The following is a 12,895-nucleotide window of genomic DNA, read 5'->3' on the forward strand; positions in this document are numbered from 1 at the left end:
GCTGACCTTTGCCAGCCTTTCTCCCCCCTCTCCCCCCCAAGATCCTCCTGAAGTTCCAAGAAGGTCAAATTTTACAAGACCTCAGGTCAGGACTTTTCCTAATTTAATGAGCAATCCCAGCTTTATAGACAAAGTCCTCTGGCTCCTTCCTTCCCCTACTACCCATCTCCCTCTCTGCTAGAAAATACCACCCAAGGTTATGGGGACCTTTTCCCTCGAGGAAGAGGTAGAGTGGCAGATGCATCAATCAATTTAGTACAGAAATATACAGATATAATAACAATATAATTATGTGATATAAATATTAACTTCATCCCTTTCCTGGGAGGCTCTTGCTTTCCTCACTAGAACTCAGGGCTGCCACAACAATAAAAATAACAATACAAGAAGTATGCTCCAAAGACAGAGAAACCACAAGGCCCATCTCAACATAAGAACACAAAAATAGAATTCATACATAGAGGGCATTTCCAGGTATTAACAACACAGTACCATGGAAGGGGGGCAATTGGTAGAAGCTGTCCATATTTTCCCAAATACAGATATACAATGCTCCCTCCGTTTTCCAGAGTCACTTCCCCAGAGGACCTGGCTTGGAGCTTACCAAGCCTAAGCCCAGCCACTGAGAGCCTGTTTGTCTCTTTCTGGCTTCCCAGGGATAGAGGGCAGAGCCGGCTGCAGCTCTGACCCCCCTCCCCCCACCTCCCCGAGATCTGCACTCTCTCCTCCACCTCTTTCATCTCTGTCTCCTCTTCCTTCTTTCTTCCACCATCCCCTCTCTGTTTTTACCTGCTCATATAGCAAGACAGCACCCCAGGCAGAAAGGATTCTCAAGATGTTGTTAGATTAACCTCAGTGCTTCTAGTACACTTGCCATATAATCAAAGGGAAGGGGTGGGGGCTGTTTCAGATTCCCATACTCTGGTGGTGTGAGGGTGAGGGAGAGAAAACCCAATGCCCTTCAGGATTGAGTTGCAGTGGGGCAGGAAGCCTAATTTGCTGTTTCTTTTTCCTCCTTTGTTTCTTCATCTTGGTTTTTGGAAGGAAGGAATCTCAGAGCTGATGCCCTTGTCTCTTGTTAGTTTTGTGCGTCACTAACTTGTTCATGTGCAGGCTGGGAACAACTTTTCATTTAGTTATCCTCCTCCTCCTCCTTTGTGCTCCCCAGACTAAGAAACTGCTGATGGCAAAAACAACTCCCCTACATGCCCAAGCAAAATGTAACCTTGCCATCTGAGCCTCATCCCCAAGAACCAGAAGGACTTACAGTTCTTAGCAGCTATTCTCTCTTCTTAAAGGAAAAAAAAAAAAAGAGGGCTGGGGATGTAGCTCAGTGGTAGAGCACTTGCCTAGCTCACTCACAAAGCCCTGTGTTCATCCCTAGCACCAAAAATAATTTTAAAAAAGACTTGTAAAATAACCCTTACTTAGCAGAAAATAGAGATTTTTAGGGAACATCTGACCTTCCCAATATGGCTTCTGAATTAATTGATGCCATCTTGAGTCCTTGAGGACACCTGGGCCTGGGTCCACATCCCATCCTATGGTCTTTCTCTCTCCATCTTGATAACCTGTCAATTTTCTGTGGCTCTGGCCAAAGCCCTGACCCCAATCCTGACTTCAGGCTGTAGCTTGCAAAGACTCTACATTCCTACCCTTCTGTATTGCCCTGGGAAAGACAGCCCACTCCTCCCATCCCCAACTCCTCTTTCTCATCTCTAATCCAGAGATGAGGACTAACATTTCCTTCTCCCTGATCCTCATCATGGGACCCTGATGGCGAGGAAGGGGAATCCCATCAGGAGATGTGGCCATTCCAGCCAGAAACCTGGCATAACACTTCCGGGCCTAAAGAAAGAAGGTCACACTGTGAGAACCCTCTCCCCAATTTATAAAGTGAGGCCTAAGACCTTGACCACCCCTAGGTCTCAGAAATCCACACCTCTATAATTCTGAGATACAGGAGAGGTCGTGGGCAGTGGCAGGGAAATACCAAGACATCAGGGCATGAAGAGGGTAAGGTACTGCTGCTCCAACTCCTCAACACCTCCACTTGCCCTCCCCAACCTGGTCAGGGTAGGCTCTTCCTAACAGATGCTAGGTCAAGCAAAGAAGAGGCCACTTCTATTCTCTTCTAGATGCCTGAGGGCCTCTGCCCAGATATCTCCTAGAGCCACCCACTTTGAGGGTCACTCAGAATAGCCATTGTTCTGAAGGCTGGGGAAAGAACCACCCAACCCTCTTGCCTCTGGGCATACCCGGAAATGTATTCCGGAAGCCAGGCCATCTCTGAGAACAAATGGCAGGCCCCTTGGGGCTGCCAGGGGCCAAAGGGTGCCAGCTCCAGCCTGAGAATGAGCGCATAAAGAAGGGCAGGGAACAGGCCTCAGGCACGGGGCCCCTCCCTCAGGCCCCCAGTCCTTCCTATGGGTAGCAGAGATTCTCATCTCTAAGAGGCAGTCAGGCATCCTGGCGCCCCTTGCCCTAGCTGGGTAGGTAGGAGATTCTGGGGGTTGCTGCTGGGTTCCCTGGCCTAACCTGACCACCCCTTCCATGTCTACGTGGTTTCCACCTCCCGTGGCGTTCGGTTGCGCTCAACCTGCATCCGGCTCTTCACTTTCTTGCCCAACTCCAGACCTGCCCAGCTCTTGCCTTTGGCCTGCTTCCCCCGGCTCCGGAAGGAGCCTGAGCGCTCCCCAGTGCCTGGACACCACACACGCTCACAGTACTCATCCACCCGGGGCAGGTTAGCGAAGCCAGTGAGCTGCAGAATGTCCTTATACCAAGCCTTGGGTAGGGTAGAGGCCAGGCCTCCCCTGGCAGGGGGCTCCTCCAGTGTTGGCTTCCGAGGGAACAGACTGTCCAGCTGAGTAGCGGCAATCACCTCCAGAGTCAGACGGACCACAGTCTGGGAGAAGCCATGCTCTAGCGTTGTGCAGGTGTAGGTACCGGCATCGAGGCGACTGAGCCTGCGGAACAGCAGCCCCTGCTCCATTTGCAGGACCCGCTCATCTGTCTTTACCTGCCAGGCAAGTGGGAAGGCACAGGGGACATGAGCACAGTGTGGGGCAGGATGGGTACTGTCAGCTTCTTCGCCCCCTACTTCTCCATCTTGAGGGCCCAGTGTGTATGTCCTTCCCCTTGCCCATTATCTTCCCTGTCCAGAAGGGGACCAGCAGGTTGGCAGGTTGGCCTCTAGACTACAAGTTAATTGAGGGCAGGGCCTTACCTTCCTATGGTCCAGGAAAGAGCCTGCAAAGGGTTTTGTTTGTTTGTTTCAATAATATGAATGGCTGGTGTCTCCCCAAATCAGAGACCCAGGTATCAAACTTGGCCTTGAAGAGCCCTTGCACACATACACAGGAAGCAGACAGGCTAGAGAGATATTTTTCTTTTTTCTTTTAAAAAAAATTTATTTATTTATTTATTTTGGTACCAGGAATTGAACCCAGGTGCACTTAACAACTAAGCCACATCCCCAGCCCTTTTTTGTATTTTATTTAGAGACAGGGTCTTATGGAGTTGCTTAGGACTTTACTAAGTTGCTGAGGCCGGCTTTGAACACACAATCCTCTTGCCTCAGCCTCCTGAGCTGCTGGGATTATAGGCATGGCCACTGTGCCAGCTTACAAGCGTACTTCTGAGCTTTTACTCTGGGGCAAGGAAAACTTCTTCCTCTCCACATGTACATACACACACACACACACACACACACACACACACACAGAGCACACTGGGCCTTCCCTGTCTTAATTTTTCCTGTTTTCTCCTGCCACAGCACTAAGCTGACAGCCCCAGCCTGGGGTGCCCACTTCAGTGTAAGAGGTGGGAATGCAGCTCCGGTCCCAAACCATCTTTCTGAATCCTGTTCGGGCTTTAGTCTGTACATCTGGGCTGAGGATGCACTGCCTGGGTGGTTAGTGTTGTGTAACTTCATCTTGTTGTCCCGCCCCCAACCCCAGGGAGTCTCCTTAGTGCCCAACCCAACAGCTGGCCCAAGGCTGGCCTCCCCCAGTTCCCAAGCTGGAGGGACAGTCCCTCCTATAACCAACCCCCTCTCCCCTCCTCTTTCCTGTGGGAGAATGGTTGGTTCCTCACCCTGCCCACCCCTCCTCAGCCTTAGGCCCCAGACTGAAGCCATCTCCAAGAGTTGACAGAGACCTTTCCCATGGGGGAGGAAAGGGCCTGGCCATATAGCTGGTCTCCCAGGAGGAAGTGTAGGACCAGAAATGGAGGGAGGTGGCAAGGTCCAGTAGTCAGGGAGGTACCCAAGCCTAAGGCAAAGGAGGACTGAGAACCCCTGGGGAAGAGATTTCTTCAAAGCTGAGCCATATGTGCAAACACAGGGGACTTCCAGACCACACCAGACCCCTCTTCCCTCTCTGCTACCCACCTCTTAGACTGGGGGAGTTCCAGCTATATATGTCCTAGATTCCCAGAGACAGAAATAGGGGTACTTCCTCCTAGGTACTGTAGGGGCCTAACACACTTTTCTTCGTTGATCTTAGCAGATTACCACCAAAAACCCTTCCTAGGGCTCAGGGTTTGGGATTCAGGTAGGGAGGTAGGGTTTGGAGGCAGGGTCTTCACTCACCTGGTCAGCTCCCTCATCCTCTGGCCTCTGCAAGAACCAGCGCACAGCAGCCTGGGGAGACTTGGGCAGGCACTCCAGGAAGGTGCTATTGTGCTCTGTGCCATAGATCCTGGTGGTCACCAGTCCTGAAGCTTCCTCTGCATGGAGGACCAAGCTGGCTTAACATGGGAACTATGGAACCCAGGCCCCCAGGGCCACCAACTGATTCCTGCATCCCACCAGTATGATAAAGACCTAGGCATCCATTGAACCCCAAGCCAGTCACTGTACCCCGCACACATGAGCTGACTAGAGCTGCATAAATAGGAAACTGAGGACTGTCACAACAGGACCAGTCTGAGGTCACACTTCACAGGAATAGAGCCCAGACCACAGGATGGGTAGGAGCCCTGTTAGGGCGCCCATACCCACTGCCACTCACCATTCTGGCCGTGACCCAAGCATTGTAGGGCAGGGTTGCCATGCCGGATGTCCTGTCGGCGGAACCGACGCTTGCCAGGGCTGGGGCGGTAGCGGGTACAGGAGGTACCATCCCAGGCACAGTATGGGTCTCGGGCCAGGCAGCACTCAGCACAAGCACTTCCATAGGTCTCACACTGGTGCAGTCGCAGCTGAGCCACGCCCAGCTGAGAGCCCACATACAGCATTTGCTGGGGAGAGACACAGGCAGAGCCCATGGTGAGCCTGGGCTTAATTAAGGAGCATCCAGACTCTCATTTCCCTTGAGTTTCCTGAGACCCCTACCATTTTCAGGAAGTCTTCCAGAACCTCTTGGATTTATTCACAGAAATAAAGATGTTTGTCATCTACCTGCTCTATATAGAGTGGATGGGGCAGGTCTGGGGTCTTTTCTCTAAGGGACTTCTCCAGGCCATCCCTGCTACTGACCTTTATCCTGTACCCCACTGGCCTTTTCTTACTGACCTCTGATTTCAGAGGTGCACCTTGCTGTAAGCAATCCCAGTATAAAAGTTGGGATTTAAGGCTCAGTGGTAGAGCATGCACAAGGCCCTGGGTACAATCCCCAGTACCACACACACAAAAGACAGTTGGGATTCACCAAGAGGTAAACTGGGGCATACATGGTATTTGCCACTTGCAAAAGGACATATATCAGGCCTCTAAAATATGGTTCCCTTGCCAGGTGTGGTGGTGTATGCCTGTAATCCCAGCAAGTCGGGTGGCTGAGGCCAGCCTGGGCAATTTAGCAAGACCTTATCTCAAAATAAAATTTTTAAAAAGGGGCCAAGCACAATGGCACATGCCTGTAATCCCAGCGATTGGAAGGCTAAGGCAGGAGTATCGCAAGTCCAAAGACAACCTCAGCAACTTAGGTCTTAAGCAATTTAGCGAGACTCTGTCTCAAAAAAATAAAAAGGGCTGAGGGTAGGGCTCCGTGGTTGAATGCCTCTGGGTTTAATCTCCAGTACCAAAAAAACTAAAAAATTTTAAAAATGAAAACAGGCCAGACATGGTGGTAAACACCTGTAATTTCAGTGACTCTGGAGGCTGAAGCAAAAGGATCACAAGTTTGAGGCCAATCTCAACAATTTAGCAAGACCCTAAGCAGCTTAGTGAGACCCTATCTCAAAATTTTTAAAAAAATAATAAAAAGGGCTGGGGATTTAGTCAGTGGTAAAGTACCCCTGGATTCAATCCCCAGTACCTAATAATAATAATAATAATAATAATGTAAAAAATAAAAAGGGGGTAGGGTGAGGGTGTAGCTCAGTGGTTAAAGAACTTTCCTAAGTGTGTGCAAGGCCCTGGGTTCAATCCCCAGATTGCAATAAATAAATATAAATAAATAAAATGGCCATTAGCCCCACCCACACTTTAAAAATAAATAAATAAATAAATAAGGATAGGGTATAGCTCAGTGGTAAAGTGTTCAATCCCCACTACCAAAAAGAAAAAAAAATTCCAGATTTTGTTTCCGAGCAAGTATCAACTCCCTTAAGAACTGGCCTTTGTAGATCTCTCCCTATCTGAACACGACCTTGGCACCTGTCATTGTCCACAGCTTCATGCATGTGAAACCCAGCACCCAACTGGACACAGCCCTTGTTGCAGAGCCTAATCAGGCTTGCCTGGCACCATTCTCCAGCAGACTAGGGTAGTTCTCAAGGAGGCTGCAGCCAGGGCAGGGGACAGGGAACACATGAGGAGTCAGGCAGCTGCCCTTACCCTTTTGACAGAGATCTCCATTTCAGTGATGGGTGTTGGCACCTGGGGAAGGAATAGGCTGTCAGCATGGGCATAGCGTAACGAGAACTTCCCCCGCATTCCACATTTTAGTTTCCAACGCCAGCCCAATCGGTGCACCCCTTAGCAACTGAAGCTGGACAGTCTTTTCTAGACATTGGGTTACAAAAAGGCCCCTTATCCCAGCTGGCCTCCAAGTGGGAGGGTTGGCTAAAAGCTCAGAGTTCCAGTGTCCACTCCCATGGCCCTGTTACCCAGCAATAAGGCAGCTGTTACAAATCACACATCTCATGTCAGCAGGCACAATAGTTCCCCAAACACAGACGGTGCCCTGTCTGAATCTACAGAGGGGTTAACAGAACCCTTGGGGACTTGGAATCTCAGCCACTTCCTCACTGTGACTTGAGCCCAGTAGGGCTTTGTCAAGGGTGCTCACTGTGGCCAAACCTCCCTGGGGAACCCAAGGTACTTTCAGTCCACAGACTGCAGCGGCAGGTCCCCCAGTCATTCTGAAGCATCAACCAGGCCTCTGTAGCAGTGTGCCAGTATGTTCTGCTCCTCCCCCAGGCTCCCTCTGGCTTCCCTATAGCCAGTCCCAGACCCAGGGATGGGAAATGCCCTCTGCTCACCTTAAACACCTGGAGCTCCTCCAGAACCACTTCCTCGGGCTCCTCTGAACCTCCTGTCTGGAGGACGATGAGTTTGAGCACAGAGCCTGAGTCTGGGGCAGCAGAAGAGTCATCAATAGGCAAGGAAAGAGCAGCTGGGCCGTCACACACCTCCCCAGCCTGGCCACTTGGATTCAGCCCTCCTACCCGTCCCTAGGAAGATGACATCATAGGTCCCATCTTCTGCCTCCACACGGTCCACCACGATCTGGCTCAGCCGCTGGGCCAGATTAGTCTTGATGAGGACAGGGCGGCCACGCCGAGGCCGTACAGGCCAGAACATGAGTGGGTGGGCACGGGCAAACTGCAGCACCTCATCTGGGTAGTCCTTGGTGCTGCCAAAGGGTCGTCCTGGCTGTGCAGTCATCTTGCTGGGGCACTGCAGGCAACAGCAAAAGGAGCCCTGAAGTACCCTGAGATGCACACCTCTCTTCCCAGCCTGCTCCCCCAACACCTAGGGGCTGCTCTTGGGTTGGAGAGGTTCTCCTATCCCACCACACCTTGCCCCTTCAGCCCAGGCCCTCTGGAGTGCCACCCCAGCCCTGCCATGGGATGCACGTGGCCTCAGTGCTGTTCCAAGAAGAGTCCCTCCTGGCAGCTGCTCAGGCCTCTTTTGCCAGTAGATACTCACCACACCAGGGCGGGGGAAGGGCACCTTTCCCCCATAGGGCCCCCATTGGTGCTGAGGACCATCACGGTGGGCAAAAGGCCCATTGAAGACCTCCCATATATCTGCCATGTGATACACACAGACGGCAAAGCCCTGGAACACGGCGCTGCCGAGGAGAGACAGGGACAGTCAGGCCAAGGTAGCTGTCATGGGTAGGAAGATAGGCTTGCTCCAACGGAAGGACAGAGGGCAACAGAGTTTGCTGAAAGTAGAAACTGAAACACAAGGACACTAAGGCAAAAGCAAAAAGAGGGAGACAGAATACAGAGTCACAGAATCAGGGACAAAGACAGGAACCCATAGCAAGACTGGGGTATGAAAGCAGAGATTCAGCAGAGGGGCTGAAGGGCAGGGGCCAGGGATGATGGGGTCCGGGGAGGCTGCCCACCTGACGGTGCTGAAGAGCGCATACACCTCCAGGCTTCTCCCTGCCTTGGGCCACAGCAGGAACACGTCCTCTGGAACACAGAAGGGCACACAGGCATCATGGCCATTGCCAATGCCCTCACTCACCAGCTCTGAGCCCTCCCCGCTCCCAGAATAAAGGCCTGCCAGGCCACGCCCTTACCTAGCTGGTCAAAGTGGGTCTCAGCACCGCCAGGGCCGGGCACAGAGCAGACCAGCCTGGCTTTGAGGAAGGTGCTCCACTTGTTCACCAGCACCCTCTGGCCACCAGCATCATTCTGAGGGATGGGAGGCCAGAGTCAATCTTGTGTCCCATAAGGATGGGCCCCACCTCCTCCTGCTCCACCCTCATCTACTGGGAGAAGGTATGGATATCAGCTTTATGCTCGCCTCAGTTTCCCCATCTGTGGCAGGGGCAGGTCTGGGAAGGGGGGTGCAGCAGGAGTCTTGAACCTCACCACCCCGTCACAGCTCTTACCACACAGACCCGGCCCACACGGCTGACGGTGACACGCCCTGGGCCACCATCGGGTGAAGGGAGAGTCTCCGAAAAGAAGAAGTACACCTTATCATTATCCTGGTCAGAGTTGTCAGGGATCCGTGTGGCCATCACAAACCGGGGCTCTGAGAGGGTGACAGGGTAATGCTGGTGTGTGTGGGGGTGGCTCACAGGGTAGGATGGGGGAATGAACCCAAAGGACAAGAAGCCGCATGGGGACCCCCACTGGAGACTGGAGTTCCAGGGAATTCAGTGGCCTCTCCTCCCAGCTCCAGAGCCTCCTCTCCTCCCTGTTCCAGGAGCGGGTCCCGGTAGGCCTCACCGTGCAGAAGGTTCTGGTCAGAGTCAGAACGCAGTGCTGGCCGGGGACCCCCACTTCGGAAGATCATGGCCTCGCGTCCCAGGAAGTCAGCAGTGAGGCCTGTGTACAGCTCCCCACCTGGAGAGGGGGTGGGAACAGAATTAGGGGTGAAAGGCCAAGCCCAACAGCCAGGCCCCATCCCTTCCTGCTCCCACCATCCCTAACCCCACCCTGACCTGGGATCACCCACCTACAAAGGTGCTGGCAAAGGGGCGGCTGGGCTCATGTGGGCATCTCCCCCGTCCACTTTCCACACTGCTGGGCTCCAGGTGGAGCACATGCTATGGGTAGGGAAAATGGAGGGAAGGTTGTCATCTGGGAAAGAAGCATTGGTCTCCCACTCTGGCCATGGCCCTTGAGTGCGTGTGGCTGAAGAGTGGGGGGTGGGCAGAAGGCGCCTTCATTCAGGGCCTCTTGAATGGGGTCATCACCCGAGGACAAAGGCGCCTTTCAAGGGCCTACCCCCTCTGTCTCTACCCAGGCTCAATGGGAAGGGTTCAGGCAGCAAAAAGGAAATGTCACCACTTTCCAGTCTCTCATGGGGCCCGACACAGACTCACCTCCCCACGATGCCCAACTGTGATGAGGGCACAAGTGGGCTGGAAGGCCCCGGTGCCACATGCCAACAGGTGGGTCCGGTTGTGGGGCTGCAGCACCCGCACAAAGTTGGCACACTCCATCTAGCAGGGAGAAGAAAGGGTGAGGCAAAAGGGTCACCCTCTGTTTGGGCCCTGTGGCTCAGCCCTGCTGGGCTGAGCAGCTCTAAGGGAAATGGGGAGGGGTAACATTCTTCACAAACCTCGCAAAGCCCTCAGGATCTGCTCCTAAAACCACCCCCTTCCCAAGTAGAGGCACCCAGTATGACTGCAGGTTATCCTGGGGGTCAGGGTCTGGGACCAACGGGGTTAGGGAACAATCCCTTCCAATAGCACTCACCAGAGGATCTCTTCCCTTTCGAACACATTCCTCCCTCTGGCCTGGCTGGGGCGGCCACAGGACCTGAAACACAGCCTGGTGACCTCAGGTACTCCCCTAACTTCACAGCTTCAGTTCCCCCATCTGACCTTCTACCTGCAGATGCCCAGCTTCCCCCAACGCCCACATTAGTCCATCTCACCTCCCGAGGATCTGGCCATGCCTGGTCTAGGCGCAGAGAGTAAAGGGCATCACGTCCCCCCAGAAAGAGGCGGTCCCGGTACTCATCCAGGTACATGGACTGGAGGTCCAGAGAGCCTCGGGGGCCCAGAAAGATGGCAGAGCGGTTGGCAGACAGGAGGTCTAGGAGGGAACAGAGGGAGGGGAGTCAGGACCTGCTTCTCAGCCTACTGTTCCAGTCAAGGAATGGAGATGGAGGGTCCAGCTGTGCATTCAGCCACAAAAGCACTCACATCTGGAACATGCTCCCATCCACAGGGCTGCTGGAAGGTTTTGGGGATGTGGCTCCTGGGGGCAAGTGGGACAGGAGGCTCTGAGCCCCCATCCAGCCCAGCCCAGCTTTATAGTCCCTTGATCTTTCGGCTGACGCCTTCCCTCTATAACATGTGCACCCTGCCCAGTCCCCAGGGAAGATGGCCTCACTGGCAGAAATTAAAGCAGCAATCTGGGCAAAGTGCAAGAAGAGCTTGCAGGAAGGGCGGGTGAGTGTGAGCAGTGAGCGAGGCTGGCTGTTGGAGAGGTGGACAGACAGAGGGAACACCTGGCAAGGGCCTAGGTGCAGGCCAGGCCAGGCACGGCCAGGTGGAGTTCCAGCCGCCAGATCAGGGATGTGACCAAAGAGAATTTTCTCCCCTGTAGACTCTGCCCATCCAGGCTCTAGAGATGGAGTGGGGGCATCTGGAGACAGTGGTCCTAGGAATTTAGAATCCTGGTACAGATCCCTGGGGTCTGGAGGTGATGGGCTGTCAAGGGACTAGCAGAAGGATGGGGTAAGAAGGGGACATGGGCCACCCTGGGGAAGGCCCGGAACACCCGGGTTTTCCCTATAGGAGCTTCCTCAGCCCTGCCTCCATCCATCCCCAAACTCAACAGGCTCCTTCACAAAGCCCTCCTCAGCTGAGAGTACCTTGGGGAACTCTCCCTGTTGGGGCTTTTTCTGGTAGCCTGATCTCTCAAAACTACAGCCTCTAGAACAGGATCATTTCCACCCTCAGACTCTCCACGACAAACAATGTCTCCCCCTCAGTCTCCACAGCAGGCCTGTGTCTCCCCGACTCTGACTGGGATTCCCAGTGGAAGGTGATCATCCCCCTTTTTCCTAAGAAGAATCTGCCATGATCCTGGATCTTGGTGACGTTTCCCCCACAGGTCATCAGAGGAGGCTGTGCCAGCTAGGCTGGGATAGAAGAATGCACCCCAGGATGGCAGAGGGGAGGCTGAAATGTCCTCTGGGCTCCTGGATGGAGGGGTGATGATGAAGCCAACTTGTGAAATGGGCTGCTAGAGGCCAGGGAAGCCTGTAATCCCCAGTGGCTTGGGGAGACTGAGGCAGGAGGCTCACAAGTTCAAAGCCAGCCTCAGCAACTTAATGAGGCGCTAAGCAACTCAGCAAGACCCTGTAACTAGATAAAAAACAAAACAAACAAAAAAAAGGGCTGTCGTGTGGCTCAGTGGTTAAGTGCCCCCCCCCCCCCGCCCCCTTCAATCCCTGGTACAAAAACAAACAAACAAAAGAAAAGAGGTGGGGGAAGTTCTTCCCCTCCTGTGGCTTGAGGACCAAAGGGACAGGATGCTGCCCACTCCCCTACTGTCTGCTCAGACCCTCCAGACCTGCCCTGTGTCCCCTCTCCCCTGCCCAGTCCCTCTCTCCGCTTCCCCACCTGCCAGTATCCCTGTTGAGGAGTGTCAGGGTCTCCATACATCTGTTTCCCTTCTCAGCAGCCCTCACCTCCAAGGTTATGCCCATGCGTCTTTCTCCCACTTCCTCTCTGGTCATGGACCTCAGGACATGTCTCCCTCCTCTGCCCTGGGTCATCCCCAGGAAGCCTTTCCCAAAGGTTGTGGAGGGCCTGGGGCTCCATCCCCTCCAGCCCCCCCGGCTAGCTGGTGGAGGGAGAGGTATCCTGGAGCAGGGAGCACCCGCAGACATGCACAGGAACAGGGGAGCACTAGCCAGTACCTCGGTAGGAGAGTCGCAGGCGGGGCACACTGGGGCTGCCCCCACTGATCAGGAGGCCCCCCAGGAAGCAGCATATAGCCCACGCCAAGGGGGCCATGCTGGAAACGGGAGCCGCCCTCCGGTCCCGCTGCTGCTGGCTGTAGTTTGCTCTGTTGCCACCAGACCAGCCACTTATAAGGCAACAGCTCCACCCAGTCATGGGCGGGAAGAGGGGCAAGGCAGAAGGGGAGGAGGCGGAGCCTGGCCATCCACCTGCAGCTTCTTCCTCCACCTCAGCTGGCCTGCTCCATGCCTTTATGTCAGATTGACCAGTTCCATGCCGGGAACACTCTTTCCCAGCTAAGGTATAGATAGTTTGTACAGAGAGATAGACGTTCA

At 53.9% G+C, this 12,895-nt stretch overlaps 1 protein-coding gene across 1 annotated transcript; it reads right to left on the bottom strand.

The window, feature by feature from the left end:
* Positions 1-234: 234 nt before the first annotated feature.
* Sema3g (semaphorin 3G) lies at positions 235-12,650 on the bottom strand. Its single transcript, XM_027947846.2, has 16 exons — positions 12,518-12,650; positions 10,520-10,680; positions 10,339-10,401; positions 9,963-10,082; positions 9,593-9,683; positions 9,364-9,480; positions 9,021-9,166; positions 8,706-8,820; positions 8,526-8,595; positions 8,099-8,243; positions 7,615-7,846; positions 7,429-7,520; positions 6,782-6,823; positions 5,016-5,244; positions 4,595-4,731; positions 235-3,022 (listed from the first exon to the last, which is right to left on the bottom strand). The coding sequence occupies exons 1-16, from the start codon at positions 12,612-12,614 to the stop codon at positions 2,558-2,560; spliced, it is 2,322 nt and encodes a 773-aa protein (XP_027803647.2). The 5' UTR covers positions 12,615-12,650; the 3' UTR covers positions 235-2,557.
* Between the last annotated feature and the right edge of the window lie 245 nt (positions 12,651-12,895).

Source organism: Marmota flaviventris, chromosome 1 (assembly GCF_047511675.1).
Source record: "Marmota flaviventris isolate mMarFla1 chromosome 1, mMarFla1.hap1, whole genome shotgun sequence".
Taxonomy (NCBI): domain Eukaryota; kingdom Metazoa; phylum Chordata; class Mammalia; order Rodentia; family Sciuridae; genus Marmota; species Marmota flaviventris.

What these genes read in the sequence shown, in the direction of transcription:
- Sema3g (XM_027947846.2), bottom strand. Translation starts at nt 12,614, where the DNA reads ATGGCCCCCTTGGCGTGGGCTATATGCTGCTTCCTGGGGGGCCTCCTG. An exon ending in GACCCACTTTGACCAGCTAG is followed by an intron (nt 8,596 to 8,705) that starts GTAAGGGCGTGG and finishes TCTGTGTTCCAG; the next exon opens with AGGACGTGTTCCTGCTGTGG. An exon ending in CCTTCCCCCGCCCTGGTGTG is followed by an intron (nt 7,847 to 8,098) that starts GTGAGTATCTAC and finishes TGTTGCCTGCAG; the next exon opens with TGCCCCAGCAAGATGACTGC.